General features: G+C 37.7%; 1 protein-coding gene across 1 annotated transcript in view; it reads right to left on the bottom strand.

Moving 5' to 3' along the window:
* Positions 1 to 27910, bottom strand: part of nrxn2b (neurexin 2b) — a 682623-nt gene that overhangs the window by 310300 nt on the left and 344413 nt on the right. The window contains exons 11-15 of the mRNA XM_042728878.1: positions 27760 to 27879; positions 26701 to 27082; positions 23605 to 23795; positions 16812 to 16985; positions 3226 to 3349 (exon numbers count right to left, since the gene is read on the bottom strand). Coding sequence (XP_042584812.1) covers positions 3226 to 3349; positions 16812 to 16985; positions 23605 to 23795; positions 26701 to 27082; positions 27760 to 27879 — 991 coding nt within the window. The remainder of the gene's footprint in view (positions 1 to 3225; positions 3350 to 16811; positions 16986 to 23604; positions 23796 to 26700; positions 27083 to 27759; positions 27880 to 27910) is intronic.

Here is a 27910-nt window from a genome sequence, read left to right as displayed (position 1 = left end):
GTTGATGTGATGAGCGTCAACATGGAGGACACTGCAGACTTGCCAACACACTCCCTTGCGTATGAGGAGCTAGTGGAGATTGTGACTCGCACTGTAGCTGAGCTCAATATCGATTGGCCAGCCGAGAAACAGGAATATTTCCTAAGAACTTATTTCCTTAGAATAAAATCACAGCCTTCATGACGGGGCCTTCTGTTTTTCCCTGATCTCCAAGCCGAAGTGTCAAGATGGTGGGAGAAACCGTACTCAGCCTGACTCTTCAGCCCAACAATCACCAACTACTGGAACATTGTGGGGCTGAAAAGTGTGTTTTCTCCACTACAGAGAACCACTTATCTGGGTGTGGTGTGGGATTCAACAAGGATGCTGGGACAGTTGTCTCCTGCTCATATTGAAACAATTCTCACAGCCGTGAGAGGAGTGAGAGAAGTCCAGTCACTCACTGTCAAACAGTTTCAGAGACTGTTGGGTCTGATGGCAGCTGCATCCAACGTGATACCTTTTGGCCTGCAGTACATGAGAGTGGTGGCTCAGAACCAAGGGGTTTTTCCTTGAGGGGGAACCCGCTTCACACAATCAAGGTCACACAGCGATGCTTACGTGCCTTAGACATGTGGAAGAAACCTTGGTTCCTGTCTTAAGGCCTGTCGCAGGGGGCTCCTTGTCGTCATGTAATGCTAACGATGGATGCCTCCCTCACAAGCTGGGGTGCGTTCATGAGTGGCTGCTCCACCTGAGGTCTGTGTGAAGGCAATCATCTCACGTGGCACATCAACTGCCTGGAGATGTCCGCCATGTTTCAAGCTCTAAAAGACTTCCAGACCTAAGGGGACAACATTGTCCGCACAGACGACACATCGATGGTCTCCTACATCAATCATCGGTGGGTCTGCGCTCGCATTCCCTTTACAGGCTGGCGCACCAGATCCTCCTGTGGGCTCAGGGAAAGTTTCTCTCACTAAGAGCAGTCTACGTCCCTGGACATCTCAATCATGAAGCAGACATCCTGTCAAGACAGGGGCTGATGCCCAGTGAATGGAGGCTCCATCCAGAGGTGGTGGACCTCCTTTAGAGGGAGTTCAGCCAGGCGGAAGTGGATCTATTCTATTCTTTGCAGGAAACAACACATTGTCCACTCTGGTTCTCCCTCACGCATCCAGCCCAAGCGGTACATGACATGGCCAAGAGTTCTGGAGAGAGTACGCCAGGACGGGGTCTGTCTGCTGCTAGTAGCCCCATTCTGGCCGGCCCGAGTATGGTTCTCGGACCTTGTGTCCCTCCTCGACGCTCTCTGCTCTAGATTCCGATCAGGTGGGACATCCTCTCTCAGGCGGGGGGCACCATCCTTCACACCTACCCGGAGTTATGGAAGCTTTGGGCATGGCCCCTGAGGGGGGCACAGATCATAGCATCTGGTCTCTGAACTGAAGTTGTTGAGATCAAACTCCAGTCTAGAGCTCCCACCAAGTAGAAACTTTTTCTTGGTGCGGCATAGGTTCAGCATGCCCTGCAGGACCCAGTCAAAGGCCCAGTTGGTTCAGTTTCTTCCATGGAGTTTCTGCTGGAGTGATTCTCTGCAGGGTTTCCTCTCACTATATCCACTCTGAAGTTTTTTGTTGTGCCTGGAGGCCATAGCTTGTTACCATGCCCTTTACTATATCCTCACTGAAGAGAATTGAGACACCCGTTAGTTAAATATTTCCACCACACCACAAAGAGGCCAAGATGCCACCTGGGAACCCCAAAGCCTCATCACCCAAAAAACAACCTCCCTGCTCACCACACCATAACCTAACTGAAGAGAATTGGGGACCTCCAGGCACTTGCTGTGTTGTGCCTGGAGTTTGCCCCAGGCATGGCTAGGGCATTCCTTTACCCTAGACTTGGGTATGTCCCTAAAGTGCCCACTTCCTCGGTCTCATTGTGCTGCAAGCCTTTTGTCCTTCTCCCTTCCAGGCAGCAGGCAGGAAAGACTCAATCTGCTCTGTCCAGTGCGAGCACTGAACACTTACGTTCACACTTGACGTGAGTGAGACTAGTTGTTCATTTGCTTTGGTCCACCTAAGAAAGGGATTCCAGTGACCAAGCAAACCCTGAGTCGGTGGGTGATTGAGACCATCACACTGGTCTATGAGTCCTCTGGCCTCCAGTCACCTATAGGGGTCAGAGTGCACTTGACCAGGGGTATTGTGGCCTCCAAGGCCTTATCAGTGGGAGTGGCCCTTCAAGATGTTTGTGCTGCGGCAGGCTGGTCCTGACATCTACCCTGGGGTCCCAAGTTCGAGTTCCTGAAGGGGAACGTCTCGAGGTTATGTATGTAACCATGGTTCCCCGAAGGGAATGAGATGCAGCATTTCCCTGTCATACTCCCTGCATACCTGCAGGCGCTCGGTTCCACAGAAGCTAACATGTGCACTTGCCGGACGCACCTTTATGCTTCCTGGTTGCACACGTCATCCCACTCGTGACGTCTCACTTTGCTACTGGACTGATTTCACACATGCTTCAGAATGTGGTCTCGCCAGGGTGTTACCAAAGTGCTCAACACAGCATCTCGTTCCCTTTGGGGAACCATGGTTACATACGTAACCTTGAGACTTCTTTTTCATGTCACTTTGGGTAAAAGCATCTGTTAAATGTATGAATGTAAAAAAAATTGTAAATATTGAAATTTGAAATGCATGGTAAATAATTATATACAAGATATATAAGAATTATATTTCTATATTCTTCCTATAAACATTAAATATAAAATAATAATAATAATAATAATAAATAGAATCTTTTTGTGTGACATTAATTATTATGGAAATGTATATTTTATGTATATGTTATTTATATAAATATTTATGGAACTATAAATGTATTTATATAAATATTTTATATTAATACCTATAGCAATAATAATAATTAAAAAAAGTATAATAATAGTAATGCCAATAAATATTTTATGTATATGATGTGGTGTTATTTGTATGTATGGCATTTTTTACTTATAATTACTTCTTTAAAAAGTATAAACATTATATACAATAATGATAATAATAATAATGTTGATTAATGTGGAAATGCGTCATCACGGTCTGTGAAAAGGGCCCATAAATCACACAGGACTCAAAGCAGCTACAGAAGCCAGTTTAGAGCTGGAATAAGAAGTACTTCTGTGAACACTACAGTGTGATCTGTGGCCAGAATCGCTGCAGAAGACGGCGGCGGTGTGTGTACTCACGATCGCTGCAGTACGAGCCCCCATAGGACGTCATGGTGCAGTCACACGAGAAGCCCTCCCACTGCTGCAGACACACCCCCTGATGATGACACGAGTCCTCTGTACAGGTGGTGCTGGGTCCTGCACACACACACACACACACACAGGACAGAAACACACAGCGGGTCAGTCGTCAGCTGGGATGAGTAGATATCCAGGGCTTAGCCCAAAGAATACACACAAAAAAATATATAAATATTAGTGTTGTCAAATGATTAATCACGATTAATTCTATCCATGTGTGTGTCCTGTGTATATTTATGTGTGTGTGTCACGTGTCATGTTTATGTAAATACACACATATACATTTATTCATATATTCATACATTACATATATTCAAGAAAATATGCTATGTTTTATGTATTAAATATATTTATCTATAATATAAATAACATAAATATAAATATATACACATAAATACATGTAAATATTTTCAAAATATATACTGTATGTGTGTACAGTTATATATACATAATAACTATACACAGTACACACACATATATAAACAAATACAAATTAATTTAATTAAATTTTTTAAAGCTAAGTATAATTAAACATGCAGGATTCTATTCACTGTTCATCTTCACATGCATTTGCACTGCACTTACAATTTGCAATTTAAAATTTATCACAGTTTCAACAAAAATATTATAATGATTTCTGAAGATCATGTAACACTGAAGACTGGAGTAATGATGCTGAAAATACAGCTGCACATCACAGAAATAAATTACAGTTTTTACTGTATAACCCAACAAACCCGAGTAACCACATAGCAACACCATAGCAACCACTCCAGGTACCATAGCAACCACCCGGTCTCCCTGACTGAATGTGTATTATAAATAATGAAAGTGTATAGAAAATGTATAGAAAATTACAATAAATGTGTCATTTTAAATGTAAAGACAGAAAAGGTTTTGCCGGGTACCCACATATCCAGGTACCATAGCAACCACCCGGTTAAATTCATTAGTTTCTGTTCATTTATAAAACTCTACCACCCGGTTAAATTCATTAGTTTCTGTTCATTTATAAAACTCTTATCGGGAAAACTCCATCATATTTACAACAGAGTTTCCTACTTAAGCAATTTCGTTGCTAAATTTAGCAACTTTTAAAACTACCCTAGCAACCTTTTCTTTCAAAAGCACCTAGCAACAAATTTCGCTATTTTTAAAAATTTATTTGGCAACTTTTAGCAACTTTTGATAAGTGACTCAAACGATAAAAAGGCACACATTTTCCAACTAAATCACACATAATTAGGAAACCAAAGATGCCTAGCAGTACACACATCACAAGAATTAAGTTATTCATGTTATTGCTTTTTGCAATTGTTCAATTTAATAATAATCATTGAAAATTTGAACAATTGTTCATTTATGATACACCTTGTTAGTTGCTTGTACCTGCGATTGTTGATCAGTTAGTACACTGTAAGAAAATTATCTAGAAAATAGCAAAAGGTACTAGTTTTTTTTCCAGGACATTATACATTATCCATTATTCATTATCCATTGTAACCCTGCTGTAAGCCGAAAACACAATATGCAATGCGTAATTTAAAATGCAGGTAAAAAACCTGTGAAAAATCAATATAGAAAATTCCTTAATATTAACATAGTAGACTGTGCCCTGTTTTTATACTAACTAACTGCTAATACACTGCTTAAAACTATAATTGTTCGGAATGGGTAGTTTTACAAGTTTACTAGCTAATAAAAAAAAATTAAAAAAAACTTACATTGTAATTGTTCAAAAATGTATATGTGTTCAATAATTCAATGCTGTATTTAAAAATACAGTTATTTATATTTTAATATTATATTATGTTTTATTATTTTATGAACAAATCTAAATTAACACATCAAATATTTGTTTCCTGAGATTTTATGTAATTTTGTGTCATAATTACAGTACGTAATAATGTCATTGTGCAATGACATCACAATGTCTTTTAGCAACAAACCACCTTCCTTTAGCAACTTCCCCTGAAAATTAGTTGGCAACACTGATTTACTTCTTAATATTCATAATACAAGTTGTGATCTGCGCTCTAGTAGTTTTCAAACCATGATCATATTTTGCGCAGGTTGTCAGTGAACAATGGCTCTGTGTAGTAAATGCTGCTCCACGTGAAAGCACGCACGTAATTAAGTATATTAAATATCGTGAGATATTTATCGTGCATCCCTAGTGACATATCATGAAAATCTGACTTTTCCAGGTTTTCGGTGATATAATCAGGTCCCCGGTGCATCTACCAACCACGAGACGTGAAATAGATGAACCTGGTAACTTTGTTTTGGTAAGCCTTTTTCTGAAAGCATCTGAGAAAACGAACGTCTGATTTCACTCCCTTGGTGACGTCACAAAGGGATCTCATTATAATATTACGCCCCTTAATCTTAAGTTTACAAAAGCACAAGAAGCCGTCTGCTCTCTAGAGCTCTCACGGTACTTTGTCATACAACAATTGTTCTGCGCAGCGCAAACAAAGCCAAAACCTGGATATTTTAGGCAATATAGAAATCCTGGCCAGGATGTGTCCTGGGAAAATGGCACGTTTGGTCACCCAAGTTTAGCTGCACAGACGAGCACAGAACACTGTTTACAGTCCCAGCCTCAGACAATGCTTTAATGTAAACTTTTTGTCTGTAAATGAGAACTTAGTTTAGTACTCACGTGCTGTGACAGCTGCTCTCTGTCCATGTGCTCTCAGAAAACCCTATATCAGAAGCTTAAACTCAAATGGTTTAAAACGCATGATTTCATGATGTTTTTAGCAGGTCCGAGCTGTAATAATGTAGCTCTATTCTGGGAAAGGGGGCGGGGAGCAGCAGCTTGTGGAGTATTTTGAGCTGAAACTTTACAAACATATTCTGGAGACACCAGAGACTTATAAAGCATATCCAAAATGATATAATAAATGATCTGTGGAGTATTTTGAGCTGAAACTTTACAGACATATTCTGGAGACACCAGAGACTTATATTTCATAATGTAAAAAGGGGTATTATATGTCTCCTTTAAAGCTTTTGCTCATTTATTTCGCTCTCTCTCCCTTTAAAAATTTAATTCAGTCAATAGTGCAAGATCATTGTTCTTGTTTTTAGTTATTTGCTTGTTTTTATATGTCATTATTTCTAATTGTGTTATTTTTTATCTCTGTTATGTTTTTATTGTACTGTACCTGCTTTTTATGCTGCCACTTGGCTAGGTCGTCATTGTAAATGAGAACTGGTTCTCAACTGACTTAGCAACCACCGCAAACCACCGTGGTTTCCCTAGCAACCACATAGCAAAACCTTAGCAACCAGCCCCGGTACACTAGCAACCGCCCTAGCCTTTGGGTACCCTAGCAACCACACTGCATAGCAACACCTTAGCAACCACCCAGAATACATAAGCAATATTTCAAGCCATATGAACTAATTTAAGCTTCCATTCTATCTAATATTTATTATATTTCTAATATTTTTATTTATCTATCTGACAGACTGTACTGCCTTCAAAATATTTAAGCTTTAAGCTTTAAAAAACGACTTTAAAACTTTAAACTATTTCTGACTGAAAACTGTCAAACTTTTGAAACTTTTAAAAAACGTAAACCTTTTCAAACTTTTTGGTGAGGCTTTTCTCAAGCCAACTTAAAGTTTGTCTTATATATCTAGTTGACTGTTGAGTTGATTGTGTTCTAATCACATTGTGACGAGAGGGGCGGGGCCGAGAGCCGTGGGAACGGAGCGAGGCCGGTGGAGTTAATGAGAATGCGCGACACCTGTGCCACTCACCGGTCTCGAGTCCCACGGAGGAGCTCCGGAAGGATAAAGGGATGAGCGACGAATGTGTAAGACGAGAGAGGACCAGTTTGTTTCTGTTCGTGTGCGGTTTGTGTTTTGGTTTTGTTTTTGTTTGTGCGCGGCAGTCGTCCGTGAGGGGCTGTCGTGCTGTTTTGTGTTTATTTGGTTATTAAAGTTTCATTTAAATGTTCGCCAGTTCCCGCCTCCTCCTTCCCGTGCCTATGAAGGTTTTTATTGCGTTACACACATATTAATGACTCGTCTGAGAGACTCAATTCAACTCAAATTCATTACTGGCCTTTTACTCTACACAGGTTTAAAATTTATACATTCATTTTGAGTCCATATAATTCATTATTTTCTGTTTGATGAAAGCACAGAGCAACTTCAAGTTGTAAGAATAATTATGAAGTTGCACAGTCTCACAAAAGTGGTGAAGCTGCTGTTTTTGCGTTGTCTTACAGATCTATCAGCATCAGAAGCGTGTGGACCCTCCATCAGCCACAGCTCGTCCTGTAATCACTCACAACACCTGAAGCCTGTTCACTCTCAATGCATTTAGCTCTCATGATGAAATGCATAAGAACATCTGCCAAATGAAAACATGTAAATGCATTTCTCAAACTGGCTTCCACACATGAAGAACATCTGCACAAAGATACTCTCTCATTTTGTGTTGGCTTAACTATAGTTTTGTATTTTCAGATCAGCACTGTCAACAAATGGTGAAGGATTTACTTTAGCTCAACTCAGATGGTAATTGTTTCTCATGTGGACATCTGTAAAAATAAATGTAGATATCACCTCAGTGATAAAACTCATGGATTCGGATGGCGATCTATTCACAGAGGAGGAGTGAGTTCTGTGATCCTACGAACCCGGAACGCGCTGCTCACGTGACCAGTCACATAACTGTCTGCTGTAAATAAAATTAATTTTATTTACAAAATGTATTCTTATTACTGTGTAAAATGAAATTAGTTGTATATAATTATATCCAATATAGTTATGTAGTCTATATATTTGTTTACAATACACATTTTAAAACTGTATTACATACCTGCTGCTGCCATAATAAAGACCCATTTCGAATGTCTGCGTGCGTTTCTTCTCTTTCTGCTTCCAGTCGCTGTGAGCAGTTATGAAGTATTGTTCTTTTAAATACTTTTAAGCATTTTTGGAAATAAATATGTATGCAAATAACACCGAAGTATAACAGTTAACGTACCTCACGGTGTTCAAAAAGGGTTTAAGCACTGAATTTTGAATCTATTTCTTGTTGTAAACTCAGAGATGTGCTTTTGGACGGCAATTAAATTACCACACGACCTCTGTGTTTGTCAAAAAACAGTAGGTAATTCAGCCGGGGATTTTTACAGGGGTGTACAAATAAAAACACAAAACTACAAGCCCCTGTAAATGGTGAAAATCACTTACGTCCCCCTGAGAAACAATTACTGTCCAAACAGGGCTTTAGAGACCATCTTTACTCAGAAACTGCTGGTAAATTTCACAGATTATAACAAAAAAGGGCAAATACACTGTAAACAAAAACATGATCAAAGAAGTCATGACAACATATGATTTTCAATTACTTTACTTATCAGATAAATTTAAGCAACTTCAACTTCATTTAAAAAAAAAAAAATATTATATTCATCTTGTCTGTTTAATATCATTTAAGTTGAAATAACTTCAATCAGATTACCTCAACAATTTAAGGCAGCAGCTGAGCTCAAAGTTTTTAAGTTGAAGTTTTACAGTGTAACACTGAATTAAGCATGAAATGTTGAAGTATAAAGACTGAAATAATAACACCAATAATCTTTGTTTACAACTGCAAAACATTATTGTCTACAGTGTAGCTCTATTGTGGCATGTGGTTTTGATGGATCTGAGCTTGGATCCAATCCCTTCTGAACACACCGTGTGTCTCATTACACCTCTGCTTTTCTGCATTTACTTTAATATAAACAAACAATTCCAAACGAAAAGCAAAGATCAAATAAACCCCAATGATTCTCCAGTTTCTTTAAGAGACACAAACAATGGGATCTCTTTAATATCTGAGAGTGTGAGGCTTGAGCAGCAGTGCATCTGGAGCAGCATTAGCGTCTGATGAAGTCTGAATGTGTTTCTGGCAAATCACACACAGAATATCACAGCAGCCTGTTTCCACCAACAACAGTGCTTTCTCCGAGAGACACACAAATAAAATCACACCAGCCCCTATCCAAAAACAACACACACAATATAAAAACAAACCCATTCCACCAACAACAGTGCTTTCTCAATCACATTAGACATCTATCTATCTATCTATCTATCTATCTATCTATCTATCTATCTATCTATCTATCTATCTATCTATCTATCTATCTATCTATCTATCAAGGCTGCATTAAACTGATCAAAAGTGACAGTAAAGACATTTATAATGTTACAGTAGATTTCTATTTCAAATAAATGCTGCTCTTGTGAACTATTCATCAACATTGATAATAATCAGAAATGTTTCTTGAGCAGCAAAAATCACTCTGCTCCACGATCAGCTTTAGGACTCTCTGATCACTGTTTGGTTCATCTTATACCGAGCTACAGGCAGAAACTGAAATCAGCTAATCCTGTAAGACTGTAAAAAGACGGACTAATGAAGCAGAGCAGGATTTACAAGCTTGTTTTGACCTCACTGATTGGAGTGTTTTTGAAGCTGCTGCCACCGATCTGGACGAGCTCACAGAGACTGCACATCTAAGGACCCCTCTGTCAATCTCCTTAAGTTTGCAGACGACTCCACACTCATCTGCCTCATTCAGGATGGTGACGACTGCTTACAGACAGGAGGTTAAAGAGCTGGCTGTCTGGTGTACTCTCAACAACCTGGAGCTTAACAAGCTCAAAACAGTGGAGATGATCGTGGACTACAGGAGAAATCCCCCTGCTCTCCCCCCACTCACCATCATGAACAGCACTGTGACTGCAGTGGAGTCATTCAGGTTCCTGGGAACCACCATCTCTCAGGACCTGAAGTGGGACATTCACATTGACTCCATTGTGAAAAAGGCCCAGCAGAGGTTGTACTTCCTTCACCAGCTGAGGAAGTTTAACCTGCCACAGGAGGTGCTGAAACAGTTCTACATCGCCATCATTGAATCCGTCCTCTGCACTTCAAATAACTGTCTGGTTCAGCTCAGCTACCAAATCTGACCTCAGAAGATTACAGAGGGTAGTCCGGACTGCTGAGCGAATCACTGGTACAACCATCCCTTCTATTCAAGAACTGTACTTATCCAGAGTGAGCAAAAGGGCTGGCAAAATCACTCTGGACCCCTCACATCCAGCACACTCCCTGTTTAAACTGTTGCCATCTGGTCGACGCTACAGGGCCCTGAGCACCAGAACGGCCAGACACAGGAACAGTTTCTTCCCTCAGGCAACCCATCTCATGAACACTTGACAATAACTGTGGAACACACAACACTATTTATACACTCATACACTTATTTATCTAACACACATACTTAGTCTACACTTCAAATGTGCACATAATATACCTGTACATACAAAACTGTCTATTGTAATATAACTGCACATACAACTGACAATTTGTATATTGTTATTCTTTATTTGCTATTTTATTTCTATTTTTTAGTTTTTTTTTTAATTATTTTATTATCTATGTTTTTGTTCTGTCGCTGTCATTCTGTTGCACTGTGGAAGCTTCTGTCATGAAAACAAATTCCTTGTATATGTAAACATACCTGGCAATAAAGCTCATTCTGATTCTGATTCCGATAATATTTCACTGTTCTTACTGTATTCATAATCAAATAAATGCAGCCTCGTGAGCAGAAGAGTTACAGAAACATTCAACATTCAAATAAACAACATTCAAGACTTTGAGACCGATTACTGATCTGTACATAGGCCTATCACAGTAAAGTGTTACCTAAGTTATTAACACGTTACAGCTTGCGTGATAAAACGCAGTAAAGACAACTCAAATCCATTATAATAGAGCTAATATTCGCGAGACTGCGGTGGCGATTGGTTAATGCATCTATGAGCGTGTCTGTGATTGGTTAAAATCCTCAACGCTACAAAAAAAAGTTGTAAATAGAAACATCTGATCTAAACTGAATGCTGCAATCATTCAACCGTCATGTATGGTTTAGATCTAATCCTGTCCAGCGATCTATCAAATGAGATTTACTTGATTATCACCAAATCTGAAAAATACAGTAGCTCAAGTGTGCATGTAGGCCTGTATGTTATATTTATTTTTTCAGCTTGTTTAACATTGCTGAAGATTTAAAAGGTTTGTTTTTAGCCTATTTAATGTTTAATGCTATATTTAATTTGACCTGTTGATGCTATGCTGATCATACCTTTACATTTCCTCCACACTACATGAAATTCCAATATATTCCATTTTAGGGAATATATATATATATATATATATATATATATATATATATATATATATATAAATCCCATAATTCAGCAAATGCTCTACCTTCCATCCATCACAGTATAATCTGTCGCACTCAAATAACAATTCCAGTCTTCAGCAAAGTACTGCTTCTGTTCTCAGATCTTGACCATCTGATCCGCACCATGGTTTTACCAGTCCCTATTATGATAATATGATCATCTGACATAAATTATGGAACAGAGCTCTTCTAATTTGTCAGTAAATGTTCTCAGTGCTCGGTACTTAAATGATCTTCTATCACGCTCCGAGTCATACGCTGGAAAACTGAGAGCAGATGGATTTTGCGGATGTTAGTTTGCAGTGTTTGTGTCTCTGTTTGCGCTGCAGGTCCACGCTCTGACTCTCAAACACACAGCATGCTGTCAGACGTCTGTGTGAACCCGGCTTTCACTCGTACACACAATGTAGATAGAAGCATTTATAATGCATGCTTTATGCTAATATGTTTAGAAAAATATTCAGCGATTCTGAATGTAGGAATATGAAAGAAGTAAAACAATACAAAGATGTTTTGCATCAAGTTTAACCAGGCTAAATGCAGATAATGAGCTGACCTTCTCAAACCCAATGTCTTCTACAGAAACACTTACAGCAAACAACACAGAAAAACAAAGAAAAATGCAGAAAAACACCGCAAATGAAAGAAAAATGGGCTCAGCGTCAAACGTCTGCATACCAGGGTTATGTTACTGTCACTTAAATACTATTATAGTTGTATAGGTTGTATCCTAACAATTATATTCCATCATAAGCCACGTTTCCACCGCTGGAACTTTACCCAGGAACTAGGGACTTTGGGCTGGTGTGTTTCCACCACATGAACCAGGATCTAAATAAAGCTCCAGTTAAAAAAATGCCCATCAGAAAGTCCCTGCTGGCGAAGTAGTACTTTTTCAAAGGTCTGAAACTTTCAGGGGCGGGACATGGGTGCTAAACATGCTGATTGGTTCACGCGAGTTCACGCAGCATTGTGATTTCAACCACCATTTATTTGGATAATTTTCAAAATATTACTGTTATTGTGTCATGAAATGTAGTTTTAAAGTATTCTAGGCTAGAATGTAGTTGTTTAAAACTCAAATCTGCAGTTCATTTATAATGACAGTTCCTATTTAAAAATGTGCTTCGCCAACTTCGGAGACGATCAACTCCACACAATCAGCGGGAGCTGAGTGCTCATGTTTAACAACGAGAGCAGTCTCAACTCGGCTAGTCCTTCTGACATTTGACACAGGCTCTGATGTCTCTTTAGTGGTTAAACATAAAACATAATTTGTTTTAGGTAAATATAACAGGTAATCTTTGGTCTTTATTCAATTAATCTATTAATATGTTAAAATGAAAATAAAAAGAGGCAATACTGTTTGATATAATATTTCGTTTCATTGTAATGTAGGCTATATACACATTTCCCTGAACTACATTTCTGCGGCTATTAACATGTTTAAATGAAAACGAAAGGAGGCAGTGGTGTTTGATATGATATTTCATCTTACTGTAAATATACAGTAAGGAAAACTGCCAAGGCGAGATGACTGATGTTTTCAAGTAATGTTACGCTGCTGTTCGCAGAATTACCGGACTTGCGTCATCCCGTCCACGTTCAGACTCCCGAGTCGAACTCGTGAAGTCCGAACCACCGAAGATGCAAGTCTGAAATTTGCATGCTTTTTATTGAGAAACGTGTGCAGACCTATGTCACCAGACTATTTGCCTAATCTTCATGGTACTTCAGACCACGGTGGAAACGCAGAAAGCAACAGGTCTGCAGGGGTAAAATTACGGGAAAAAAAGTTCCTGGTACAATTGTTCTGGGGAATTTCGCGGCTTCAGAGAAAAATGATATCTGTGAGGATTTCCAGTCTGGATTTAGACCGTATCATAGTACTGAGACTGCTCTCCTTAGAGTTACAAATGACCTGCTCTTATCATCTGATCGTGGTTGTATCTCTCTATTAGTGCTTTTGGATCTTAGCACTGCGTTCGACACGATTGACCACAACATTCTTTTGAATAGACTAGAAAACATTGTTGGCATTATTAGAAGTGCATTAGCATGGTTCAAATCATATTTATCTGACCGACATCAATTCGTAGCAGTGAATGAAGAGGTATCATATCGATCACAAGTGGAGTATGGAGTACCTCAAGGCTCAGTACTAGGGCCGTTACTTTTCACGCTTTACATGTTACCCTTGGGAGATATCATCAGGAAACACAGTGTTAGCTTTCACTCAGTTACTCAGTTCACATCAGTTATGCTGATGACACTCAGCTCTTTATAACTTCGCAGCCTGGCAAAACATACCCATTTGAAAAACTAACAGAATGCATAGTCAATAAAAAAACTGGATGACGAGTAATTTCTTGCTGCTAAATTCTGAAAAAAAAAACAGAGGTGTTAATCATCTGACCTAAAACCTCTGCATGTAATAACCTAGAACACTGTCTAAGACTCAATGGCTGCTCTTTCAATTCTTCGTCATCAGTTAGGAACCTAGGTGTGCTATTTGATAGCAATCTTTCCCTTGAAAGCCACATTTCTAGCATTTGTAAAACTGCATTTTTCCATCTCAAAAATATATCTAAATTACGACCTATGCTCTCAATGTCAAATGCAGAAACGTTAATTTAATGCGCTCAAGACCTCAAGGTTAGATTATTGTAATGGTTTATTGGGTGGCAGTTCTGCACACTTAATAAACAAACTCCAGCTGGTCCAAAATCCAGCAGCTAGAGTTCTTACTAGAACCAGGAAGTATGACCATATTAGCCCGGTTTTGTCAACACTGCACTGGCTACCTATTAAACATCGTATAGATTTTAAAATCTTGCTTATTACTTATAAAGCCTTGAATGGTTTAGCACCTCAGTATTTGAACGAGCTCTTGTTACATTATAGTCCTCCACGTCCGCTGCGTTCTCAAAACTCTGGTAATTTGATAATACCTAGAATATCAAAGTCAACTGCGGGCGGCAGATCCTTCTCCTATTTAGCGCCTAAACTCTGGAATAACCTACCTAACATTGTTCGGGAGGTAGACACACTCTTACAGTTTAAATCTAGATTAAAGACCCATCTCTTTAACCTCACTTACAAATAACACACTAAAACATTTCTAATATTCAAATCCGTTAAATGATTTTGAGGCTTCATTAATTAAGACAACCGGAACTGGGAACACCAGAAGAATGGCATCTACGCTAATATTAGTCTGTTTCTTTCTTATTCAGAGTGCAACCCCTCTCCCCCGGGTCCTCACTGCCACACCTCGTTCTCGTTCTGAGTGGGTCTCGAACCTGAGACTAAATGACTACAGCCACTAGCGTCAGTCACTAGTGCGTCTCTTGAGATCAGGGGAGTGAGGTTCACCTACACAGCACCTACTCACTGGCCTCTGTTACACAAGCTCACTGTAGCCCAGGCGCGCTGGAAGCTGTTTCATGCGGGGGGGGGGCTGAGGGCTGGGTTGGAAAATATGTGATGTCATTATGTTGTGACTGACGACATGAAATTTCTCTACTAGTCTTCTCCCCTGGCGTGATTTGTTACTGTTTTATACACAAAAATTGTACTTGATGTACTTGTACTTTGATGTTTAATAAAAAATAAAATAAATAAAAAAATAATAAAAAATAAAATCTCTGTACTGTTTAGGCTATGTGTTGTAGCCATTAAAGAAAACATATTTGGTTTCATATTTGTTTAAATATTATAGGCTAATGTAATTTTTTTATTTATTTAATCAATGTTTATTATGAAAGTGAGCATGCAGCATGAGAAAGATATGATACATCATGCGCAATAGCCTATGAGACATGGAGTGGGTAAGACATGATTTTGACCACTTTATTGAGTTTTGTTTTGTAGAAAGACTCTGTTTAAAAGATTTTCATTGTTGATTTTGTTTTTATAAATTGTATCTTAATTTTGATCAATATTTTATCAACCCATTGCCTGTATTTAATAAACAAGCAAATATATTAGCAGACAATGTTAATAAGGTGCCGGCACATCACTTGTATTGCACGTGAACTGGAGGGCGCAGAAACTCAGCTTGTGCCTCACAGACAGTTTTGAGAAATATAGGCTATCTATTATAGAAAGCTCAAAAATGTCTACTTTTAAACGAAAATATTCAAAACGAAAAGAAATAGGCTACTCTCTGAATATGTAGGCCTAATCCATATGAAATGTGCATTTCTCTCTGGCGTTCAAGGCGAGTCCGCATCGTCTTTGCAGCGACACAGAAAACACCATTTTATTAATAAACAATTAAATGTCTCCTTGCTATTTTTGACAAATTCATAATCATTAGGTTAGTCTTTTATCAACGAAATATTAAAATAATTAATCATTAGTTTATATCTTATACACTATATCTTAATCCCACATTAAACACATTGTTATGTCTGTTTTTTATTTTTAATTTTTTCACGTTTTTAAGTACAATATTAGGTTAGTCCACAGCCCCCCACCAGGGGGGGTTGATGCTATGACGGGGGGGGGGGCTGCAGCACCCCCGCAGCACCCCCCTTCCCGCGCCATTGCTGTAGCCACCAGATCCAGTCTGTATCCAGACCAGATGGTGGATCAGCACCTAGAAAGTACGTCTACAGCCCTGAAAGACAGCGGAGACCAGGACTAGAGCCCCAGAGACAGATCCCCTGTAAAGACCTTGTCTTAGACGACCACCGGGACAAGACCACAGGAAACAGATGATTCTTCTGCACAATCTGACTTTGCTGCAGCCTGGAATTGAACTGCATGTTTCGTCCTGGTCAGAGGAGAACTCGTCGACCGACTGAGCCTGGTTTCTCCCAAGGGTTTTTCTCCATTCTGTCACTGATGGAGTTTCGGTTCCTCTGGCTTGCTTAGTTGGGGACACTAAATATCCAGTGATATCATCGACTTGATTGCAAGATACTATTTGAACTGAAATGAGCTGGATGATGACATCACTGAATTCAATGATGAACTGCCTTTAAATGAAAATTGTTACTAATGTTTACTAATGTGCTTAATAATGTCATTTTGCATTATTGACACAATATTTTCTATTTAATACTGTAAAATGTTTTGACACAATCTATTGTTAAAAGCTCTGTATAAATAAAGGTGACTTGACTTGACTTGTGTGTTTGTGTCAGTGTGTGTGTATCAGTTTGTGTGTGTATGCGTGTGTGTGTGTGTGCGTGTGTGTGTGTGTGTGTGTGTGTGTGTGTGTGTGTGAGACTGACCATCGCATCCTCGCTCCACCTGACCGACTCTGTGGAGTGCGTCTGCTAGCAGGTCCGGCAGCCGGCCGTTCAGATCCACGGAGGCCAGGCAGCCCTGGTATCCGTCCCGGGACGCAATCAGCTTCGGCAGGCTGCTGTACATGCTCCTCGCTACTCCACCGATATACAGCTCTCCTGAGGGACCAGAAAGACGCATCAGATCACCAGTGCAAGACAGAGCCTGTGCTGCTCCCATCCTGTAACCCATGAAAGCCTGAGGAACTCCAGAACCACTCTCCTTGATCATTTTAGTCTTTTTCCTTGTAGGAAGCTGTTCTGAATCTGACTTTCTCAAACTCATTTTACAGCTTCTGATATGCTAAAACATTAGCCACTTTTAAATCTAGACTCAAAACTCATCAGTTTAGTTGTGCATTTATTGAATGAGCACTGTGCGATGTCCGAACTGATTGCACTATATTTTATGTATTCACTGTATTTTATGTAAAATCATTTTCTACTTTTAACTGTTTAAAATTAATTTTAAATCAATGTTTCATTAATTTTCAAAGTTTTTAAATTCCTTGTTTTACTTTGTTATTATTACTAATTTTTTTTTTTACTTTCTTTTATGTAAAGCACTTTGAATTACCATTGTGTATGAAATGTGCTATATAAATAAACTTGCCTTGCCTTGCCTTCTGTTGGATCTTTCAGAGATATGAGTCAGATAATATTCATATTTCAAGTCCTCTGAGATATAAAACATTCATGCGCAGGATTAAAACAGATGCGATGACACCAAACTGGAAATCATCAACCCTTTAACACAATCACAATAAAATATGAGTCTATAATACATAATAATGCTTCCTCCAGTGAAAAATCTCCTGTTGTCTCTTACATCGAAATATATCCACATATTTGTTTAGAGCTGTTTTGGCTTGTAAACGCTGCTTGTTCTGTGCAGAATACTCCCCTCAACAACATCATCATCATCTATGACTACATGACGACCACAACAACATCAAACAAACAACAAACAAATTCTTGAATAATTCATTCAAATAAACTTACTTTGCTTCTAATTCTGCTTAATTTGCTCTGTATCATTTTCTTAAACCACAAAAATCATTTAAAATGATTCAAAATCTCATAATATCAGCACTTGTACAACAAACCCAGCTAATAAAACATGTTCAACATGCTAAACTAGTCCCTGTACCTCACACAGAGGTTTCCATCATTTATAATCTATCAGTTGATTATATAAGTGTTTGGCCCAGTTTCAGCTGTATGATGACAAACATGTGTCAATAATTTACAGATCAGTGTCAGGAATAAACATCTGAGGAACTCATGCCTTCAGAGATTTTTTTCTTTCTTTCTTTTTTTTTTAAATATATATATATATATTCTTACTGATATACTATTATTATAATTCTATAAAAATGTACATATTATTATTTTTAATTAACATTTTAAATACATTTTTATTTTATATTTTGTTAAATTTAAAGTTTTAGTAATTCTGTTGTTTTGCCATTTTCGTTATTTTTATTGTCTATATAGTTCGCATTCATTATTATTTCAGTTTTAGTTAGTTCTAGTTAGATACTCCAAGTTAAAGTGAATAAAAATAATATTCTGCATTAGTTTTTAAATAATATTATCAATCGATCAAGAGAATGAAGATCATATATGGAAGCTGGACTGAGTTTTCAGAAGTTTGTGAACATCATTCCATGATATTCTTCTGCATGAAGACTTCACACACAAACACTTACAAACACTCAGACACACACACAGGTTCTCCACACACACACACACACACACACACACACACACACACACACACATAGAGAGCGTCCTGTGATCAATATTAATTCTAGACTAACTAGCGGGTCGATGTGTGAGTGCAGGAATCGTGCGCAGACCAGAACCACAGCTAGTTAAAGCCAGCGGTTAGTCCACAGCACTAATCGAACAAATACACGCATCCACTTCTCACACACACACACTCAATACATACAATCCTGCTCAGAAGTTTGGACTTAGTTTTTGAGTTTTTAAAGAAATTAATACCAATGATCAACAATAAAGAAAAAAAAATAAAAACAAAAAAGAAAAACAACAATTAGTAAACTTAACCTAAAATTGGAAATCTTGCCTGGTCAACTAACTGAAACCAGTTTACACTGAATTAATAAATTTACAAAAGCTGAAATTAAAAATTAAAGCTAAATAGAAAAATAAAGAGAAACTGACAGATCTGTTGAATTATTGCCAATCAGAGGAGTTTAAGTTAGAATCCACTCACCGCTCAAAACACCAGAGTTTTTGTCCATTGCTTAGTTCTGCAAGCTCATGAATCCTCTCATTATAACAAAACTTCATCAGATCGTGATGCGCTGAGATGAGGAACAGCTTTTTAGCGATTATAAAGGGAGCACTCTATGTGTGCTTTCTAGGTTTTGTATAATCCATTCAAAATTTGTATAAAACTTTTGCTTTTCGGGCACACACACACTGCAAAGTTTGGGGTAATGACATCTGCATATTTATGTGGGATTCATATTCAAAAGAGCAATGGACGGGACAAAAATATATGTGAAAATGTCTGTGCATTGAGGCTAGAGCACACTCACTAATATCTGAAGGGCCCTCAGTATTTAATTCTGGAAAAAACTGTGTTGGAGCAGTTCTCATCATCAGAAGCTCATTTTCAGGCGATCGCATGGAGTTTTATGTGGCAGTAGGCTATGCTTCAAAGTCGAAAAATGAGCAAGCGTACCCTGTGCATCTGTTGAGTTCATCTTATTACAGTAAATGATCAATAATGCTTCATTGAGTACCCTGTGCATCTGTTGAGTTCATCTTATTACAGTAAATGATCAAAGTCAAATACAGCAGTGCCGTCATGATTCTGTATATGAAGAGATTCACTGAAACGGAAGCTTCAAATGTCTGGTTATCAGAGATGAAATGAAGGGGCTGAAGCTGGTAATTAATATGAGCGTGTTTGATGACTGTATAACGCTGTGTCGTGCGAGCGTTGCTATCACGTATCTGATACAAAGAGGATAAAGCGGCTCCGTCTACGGGACAGGATTAAACGCTCCCACTGCGTCTATTCACACCAATTACTCGCACAGACAAAAAGCTAATTTGTTTGTGCAAAGCCTGATACGTGGCTAATGCTCTGAGCTCAGACGAGAACGCTGTGCCACTCTAATAGCCCTGAACGCTGTTCCTCACGCGGCGAGCGTAAGCCTGTCAGGCGCAGGGGAAGTGTTTCCAGCACAGTTCGCTTCACGCTCATCAGAAGCAGAGGCTCGCGGAGCCGGAGACAGGAAACCGGAGGTTCAGGTCAGAGCCTATAGAGACGCTTCATGCATCAACAAAACACACACTCTTTACGCTTTAACCAGTCTGTACTTCCACAGCTATGCATTGGCAGGAGCTTTTATTCAGATCATGCATTACCCCAGTTCAGCACCAGCGCCACCTACTGTCTGAATCTCTGAAACACAGTCAGATCTGAGCGCTGAACAAACACACACACAATGACTGTGCGATTCTAAAAGTACCTTTATTCAACTTATTTTTTTTTTCCTGGATATATGTTTGTTTTTTGTTTTTTAATTTCACGTAATTATTTTAAAGTCGGAGAGTGGTTTTCACTCGCTCCAAGAGCACTCCACCACTGCTCCATCACGAGTACAAGTCATGCTAATGGCCTGTAATATAACTGCTTATTTAGCAAGAATCCACATGTTAAACATATTTAGCTAGCTTGACAGAAAAGGATCACTCAAATCAGAAAGAATGTGAAGGCTATGATGACAGCAATGGACCTGAGCGGGAAGTTATAGTTCTCAAGGAATTAGTTTGTTCCTTCTAGATGGGCTACTGAATATTTTCAGCTGAAAGCTTGATTTAAACAAGTACTAAAACTTTTAGTCACACGCAATCACTCTCTTAATAATGCATTAGCCTACAAATGTAATCTTACAGTACTACTTCATCTGTATCCGATTTGGAATGAGCAGAAATCTGTAAGTAATGCATCGATCCGTAGGTAAAACAACTGACGAAAACGAACTGTTATTTTCATCACAAACAAAATTAGCACCGCAAACAGCAGCAATTACACCTTTTACTGCTGACAACCATGTAATTAGCTTGTCACGTGGCAGGAAAAGTGTTTGCACACTAGTGTTCCAATAAGACACTCTCCTGTTATTTTATTTTAATATACGTTCAAACATACTAAAATACTTCAGACGTGGAGCGAAGGCAGGGCAGTGTTTCTGATATCAGTGAGTGAGGAGTGGAGCAGGGTTGCCAGATTGGAAATGTCCAAGTATCGTCCCAGAAGTTCAAAACGATCGTATTTGGAAGAAAATTATCGTACATGAGTTAAACGTTCAGAATACAGCTATTTATCTTTTTCAGCACTCATCTTCTATACTTTATTGCTAAACTATCGACCTCAGCTTTGAAACAACTGCCCTATGTGCGGCAGGAACGTTCATTTGTGCTCGTGAGAGAGAGTCATTCTCCACGATGATTGGTCGAGAAGACTTGAGATGAAAGACATGCGTAACAATCACAATCATGAAGACAGACGTACAGTAGGATCCACACAGCTAGATCAATCAGTATAGAAGCCCTATGACTATCACTCTGGTGTCACAAAATTCTAAAATGATCGTACATTATTGTATTATTGATTGTACAGAGGTCAAAATTATGGTACAAATACGATAATTATATAATGTCTGGCAACACTGGAGTGATGGTGAACGCGGAGCGGAGTGATTATTAAATGCTGGGAGTGCGGAGGGGAAGTTGTTGATGCTCCGCTCACACACCCTTCCGGACATCGCCATACAAATGTGGCTTTTTGTTAATGACTGTCTTCCTACAGGATTTAACACATAGCACCAGAGCGCTTCACCAGTTACAGAAGACACTGTAACAGTCTGACACAAGCAATTCAAGTTGCATTTTTCATCAATGAATTTCTTAAATTCTCCTTTGACTATGTTCTGACCTGCCATCTAGTGGCAATTTGTTTTTACTTGCCGATCCCTGACCTAAAGTTTTTATCTAATTCTGCTCATTTCATTTTCTATATATATAACACTAAAATTTTACACCACACCCTAATTTTAACTACACTACTTATTTTTGCTATTTTTTATTCTTCTTATTAAATTTTTCTAGATTTATATTGCATTAAGGTTTTTAAATCAATTCCACATAATTATTTTTTGTAGATTACCTGAAGTTTTTATGTAATTCTTATTTAATTGTCTAGATGTATATTACTTTACGTTTTTACATCTACTTTAAATTTCTTCTAGATTTTTTAATTGTACTTGTAAATGTACATTACATTTAGGGGTTTTTAATTTAATTCCACTTAATAATTTTTTTTGTAAATTACCTAAAGTTTTTTATTTATTTATTTCTACTTTAATTTTAATCTTTATAGATGTATACTATACTGAGTTTTTTATATACTTATTTGATGTTTTCTTGATGTGTATTAGGTTAAGGGTTTTTATGTAACTTTAAAAAATCCAGATGTATATTGTTATTTATTTATTTTTATTATATTATATTTTTTAGATGTATAAGTTTATAATTAACCTGCAATTTGTCTAGATCTATATTACCTTGAGATTACCTTTTTTAAAATGTAATCTCACTCATGTAATTTTTGTAGACATGTTACTTCAATTTTTATCTGCCTGTACTTGTGTATTCTCGTGTGTATATACAGTATGTTAGTGAGTGTGTGCAGCTCGTGGGATGCAGACTGAAGTCTGTGTGAATGAAGCATGTTCTGATTCTGATTTGTTTATGCAGTTCTGCACCCTATTAAGGGAAGCTCATGCCGTGTATATGAGGTTCACAGGAGTCTCATCCATCCTCGATAGTAATTATGAAGCTCCTGAAGAGATGATTTTATGTTTTATTCATCTGTTTTGCTCAGGAGCTGAAGGCGTGCTCTGGGAATCCTCTTCCTGTCTTAAACGGTGTCTGTCTCTGGTCCTGAGTTGTGTTTATTGTGTCTGACTACAAGATTGTTGTCCTCTGATCATAAACCACAGGAAGTATTTGAGTGTATATTATAATGTCCTTTGTTTCCACAGGTTTTGTGATGATACACAGATCTACACTCACCTTCACAAGTTTGGGGTCATTCAAAGAAATCTACATGATTACTCATCAAGGACGCATTAAACTGATCAGAAGTGACAGTGAAGACATTTATAATGTTACAGTAGATTTCTGTTTCAAATAAATGTTGTTCTTTTGAACTTTCTATTCATCTGTGAATCCTGAAAAATAAAATGCATCACAGTTTCCACAAAAATATTTTGCAACGTGACTGTTTTCAACATTGATATTATTAGAATATAATAGAATGATTTCTGAAGATCATGTGACACTGAAGACTGGAGTAATGATGCTGAAAATACAGCTGCGCATCACAGAAATACATTACACTTTAACAGAGATTCACACAGAAAACAGCTGCTTTACACTGGAATAATATTTGACAGTTTTTACTGTATTTTTGATCAAATAAATGCAGTTTTGGTGAGCAGAAGAGAGTTCTTACAGAAACACTGACCCCAAACCTTTGTACAGAAGTGAATAATAAATCATTTTCTGATAGATGTTCAAGTGTTGTGTGTTTTGTATGTATATTTCTTGTAAAACATACTTTGATAATATTTGTTTTAATTTCAACGTAAGCTACTATTTACTAAATTCATTTACAAAATCATTTTACCTTTGAGGTCCAGGTTCCTGGCTCCGTTAGAGTGCTGCGTCACGGTGCGAGAGTCGATCTTCAGCGTGTGCACGTTGTTGGTGTCGCGTGAAACCACCACGTTGTGCCACTGATTGTCATTGAGCGGCTTCTCCGAGTTTCCCTTCATCAGAGACGGGCCGTTCCCCAGGTCAAACACATAGTGGACGTACCTGAAACACACACACACACACACACACAGGTCACCTCAAACACACGCTGAGATTCACATGATCAAACCCTGACAGAACACTGAGTCAGACAAATCTACTACTATTATAAGTGTTTTCACCACTGACACCGCAGGACGATGATAACACACACTTTATTTATTCTTTATTTAGTCTAAACACACACACACACTTTTGGGCTCAATGTACAGTAAACTTAGTGTGCATTTGTACATTTAGTATTCTTTTAGTCTAAATGCACACTTTTATTTTTTATTTAATCTACACTTATATATTTGTTTAGTCTTTCAGTCTAAATGTATGCTTTTCATTTTTAATAAAAACAAAAAAGAAGATGTCCAGACTATTTTAGTCTAAACATATGTTGTATTTATTTTTCATTTGATAAAAATAAAAAAGTAAAACTACTTCATTTAGATTTTATTTGAATGTACACTTCTTTTAGTCTTTATTTAGTCTGAATGCATGCTTTAATTGTGATTTAATCTAGGCATAGAGTGTATTTAGTCCACCGAGTGCATCATTAAGTCATATTATAAGAGCTTCACTTCTCTCCATTTTGTCAGAAAGGTCATACAATCATATAATATGAAGGTCATATAATGATATAATATAGTGATATAATCAAGAAACTGCACTGATTCATCAAATGATCTCCAGTAGATGTACAGCTCGCAGATGATGGTGATTTTCTCAGATTTCTGAATACGCCACACTTGTTTGTCTGCTTTAGAATTCAGCATCTCAACAAATCTATAAAATTTTTATATCTTAATCAACTATACAAATATATCCTTATAACCAAATATTTTCACTACACCTAATTAAATTTCCCTCCCATTTCCTTCGCACAAAATAATCTAAAAAATTATCTATGCATTTACTGTCATTTCCCTTCAAATATTGATTATAAAACACTGCATTTATTGTATCCGGAACAATCAAGATCTTGTGAGAGAAAGTATTCAAAGTCACACAAAACAAAGCCACTTCCTTAGAAAAAAAACACACTCCTCAACAAAAAAATCATCTTCACAGCATATTTTTTAAGTGAATCAACAGGAACAATGTGTGTGTGCAACAGTTTGTGTGTCAAGTCGTCTTTTTCACACATGCACCAGATCAACCTGCAGTCAGATCCGCAGTGAAATATTCGGGAAATTTAAGTTAAAGCACTAAAATTAAAATGCACCAGATCCACCTGCAGTCAGATCCGCAGTGAAATATTCGGGAAATTTAAGTTAAAGCACTAAAATGAAACAAAAACTGAAATGAAAATAAATTACACCTATAAAAATATTATGGAATATTAAAATTATAAATGATAAAAATTACGTAAGCACATAACAAAACAAAAATGAAATTAAAAACAACAAAATAACATTCAAAATAAAAAAAAACAAAAAAAAATAAATAATATAAAAAAAAAAAAGTTAAACATTATAGATAAAATAAAATTAGAAGTAATACTAAATTAAAACTGAAAAAAAAAAAAATAAAAATAAAAAAAAAAAAAAAACAATAAAACAAAAGTATAAAATGCCAATTCAAAATATTAACAAAACCCAAAAAACAAATAATCAAACTGTTATGTGTTGTTGTACTAAAAATACTAATGCTGAAATAAACAAAACCTCTCTCTCTCTCTCTCTCTCTCTCTCTATATAAACCTCAAATCTCTCTATCCTATATATATATATATATATTTAAAAAGTAACAAAAATAACAAAAGCACTAAACAAAATGACAAACTAAAATGAAACTGTTGTATAAAACTTGATGACTGTTCTGGGTCTCCATACCTGACTTGAACAGTTTTTTAATACTCGGTCTCACTCTAAGTAAACTTATAGAGAGCAAAAATTTATTTACAAAGCCCGGGGACTTTAATATCGTGAATTGGATTTCTCAAGGAAATAGTGTGATTTAAATGGAGACCTCATTAATGAGCTAGGATCTCAAGTCCCTCTGGTGCTTGAGAAGACAGTCTTTGTCAAGATACTTATTTCAAAATGGACAATTACATTGTATTGCATCTAATGTCTGCCAGGAGAATTTAAGTGTGTGAATTGTGTCAAAAATATCAGAAAATTTAATTAGTTTTACCCCAAATTTCAAGACCATGATGGCAAAAGATAGTATTTAATCTTGTTTTTATATTATCCATTACTCTGAAAGTAACTAATAATGTAATCATGTATTTTTATGAGCAAGTAATGTAGCGGTCAATGAAAACATCTCAAAACAATTACAATGAATTAAAATCAAACAATACAAAACAAAATATAACTAACATAACAGCACAATATTCAATATCTCTTCCCTCAATGAAAACAGCTCCAAACAAAAACTGAACGGAAGTGTATGAATCAGCTGCTTCGAAGGAATCATTTGAATAAAAGAAACACTGACTCAAAAATAAAAATAAAAAAAAAAAAAACAAAAACTCACTCATTAAAATAAATAAAATAATAATAAAACATTAGTGTTAGGGTTACAGTGCAAAGATGAATTCTGTCGGATTTGGTAACAGCTCTAGAAAGTCTCTTAATATTGTATCTAGTCTTGACTGCAGCACTACCCAGGACACTTAACCTATATTCTATTCTCATAATTATAATAATAACTAATACCCTAAACTATATATACTTTCTCTATATTTTCTGTTTATATTGTTATTTATAACTTATTGTCTATTCTCTTTATTATTAGAGTTTTTATTACCTTAAATTATATGTATGTCTGCACTATGTTAGCTCCTGACACCGAGATGAATTCCTTGTGTGTGTAAACACACCTGGCAATAAAGCTCTTTCTGATTCTGAACATTGTGAAAAATGACTGGTGCCTCCTTCACACGAGACACGAGTGAGAAGCTGCGACTGACCCCTTGACCAGCTCCACCACGATGAAGTCGCTGCCGTCGCCGCTGTTGAAGAGCAGCAGGCCGTCCGTGCTGGTGGTCTTGAACTGGAAGAACAGGTGCATGGATGCGTACGCCTGCAGCGTGGCCAGCGCCAGGTAACTGCCTTTATTGCGGAAGGTCACGGGGTCGGCGATGATGTGGCGCATGCCGAAGCGGGCGTTCAGCTCGCAGTACGAGATGTCTCCGTTCTTACACTGGTCCAGGTACGGCACGCCGTTCAGCATCAGGCCCTGCAGGTGCCCGATGAAGTTAGACGGCACCACGGAGATGAACCTGCGCTCCGTCATGATGCCCGTCTCGATGTTGTGGAACTCCAGACGCGTGTGATCACCGGTCATCTGACCTGCAGGACACAACCACAGTCACCACATGCACAGCCAGCGCTGGAGGCACAGGTATTATACCACCATACTTCTCCAGTTTCATCGCAGTACAATAAGACAAACGTCTTATATTACACAGTTTCAGAAATGTGACGTTTAAGTATGCAAACGAGGCTTTATCTAATTACATTAGCACTCATTTGCATAAAATCTAAAATCTAAAGTCAGATTCATAATTCTTGTTTAATTTTGTGTCATATTAGAGTTAAAGGTTTTTCCCGAGGGGATTCTGGACTTCTCTTTTCATCACTCCATAAATCAGAAAACAAATACATTTCTCACCATGTTTTTAGGAATAAAATGTTATTAAAACTCACTTGAATAAAATATGAACAAACCCCACAGTAAAATCCTTCAGAATATAGAGAGGAATAACACTCTAAGTTTTGGTGTCTCTAAGTGCTGCTGAAGTTGAGGAAAAACTCTTTAAAAATGTTTTCTTTCCACTAGCTAGAAAGAAGAAAAGTCATAAGAGGAGTTTATCAGAAATGCTGTGTCTGTCTTTCATTTGTGCGTTCTGATTGGCTGATGTTTCTGTGGTGGGTGGGGCTTGGGGCTTTAAATAGTGACTGTTTGCTATTAAACTGCAGTTTCATCTTCCTGAGCAAATGAAGCTTGATGAAGCATGAGTTTCTACCTTCCACAGTCACGTTATCCACAGACAGCTGCAGGTTCCTCCCACGCCGGACCACTTTCACTGAGTGCCACTCGTTATCATTCAGTTTCTGACCGGCCATCAGGATCTCTGGACCTTTACCTGCAGCAGGAGAGAGCGGTCAGATACACAC

Source organism: Cyprinus carpio, chromosome B7 (genome assembly GCF_018340385.1).
Source record: "Cyprinus carpio isolate SPL01 chromosome B7, ASM1834038v1, whole genome shotgun sequence".
NCBI classification, from domain to species: Eukaryota; Metazoa; Chordata; class Actinopteri; order Cypriniformes; family Cyprinidae; genus Cyprinus; species Cyprinus carpio.
Note: the sequence above shows the minus strand (reverse complement) of the source record. Positions and strands in the feature narration are given on the sequence as shown.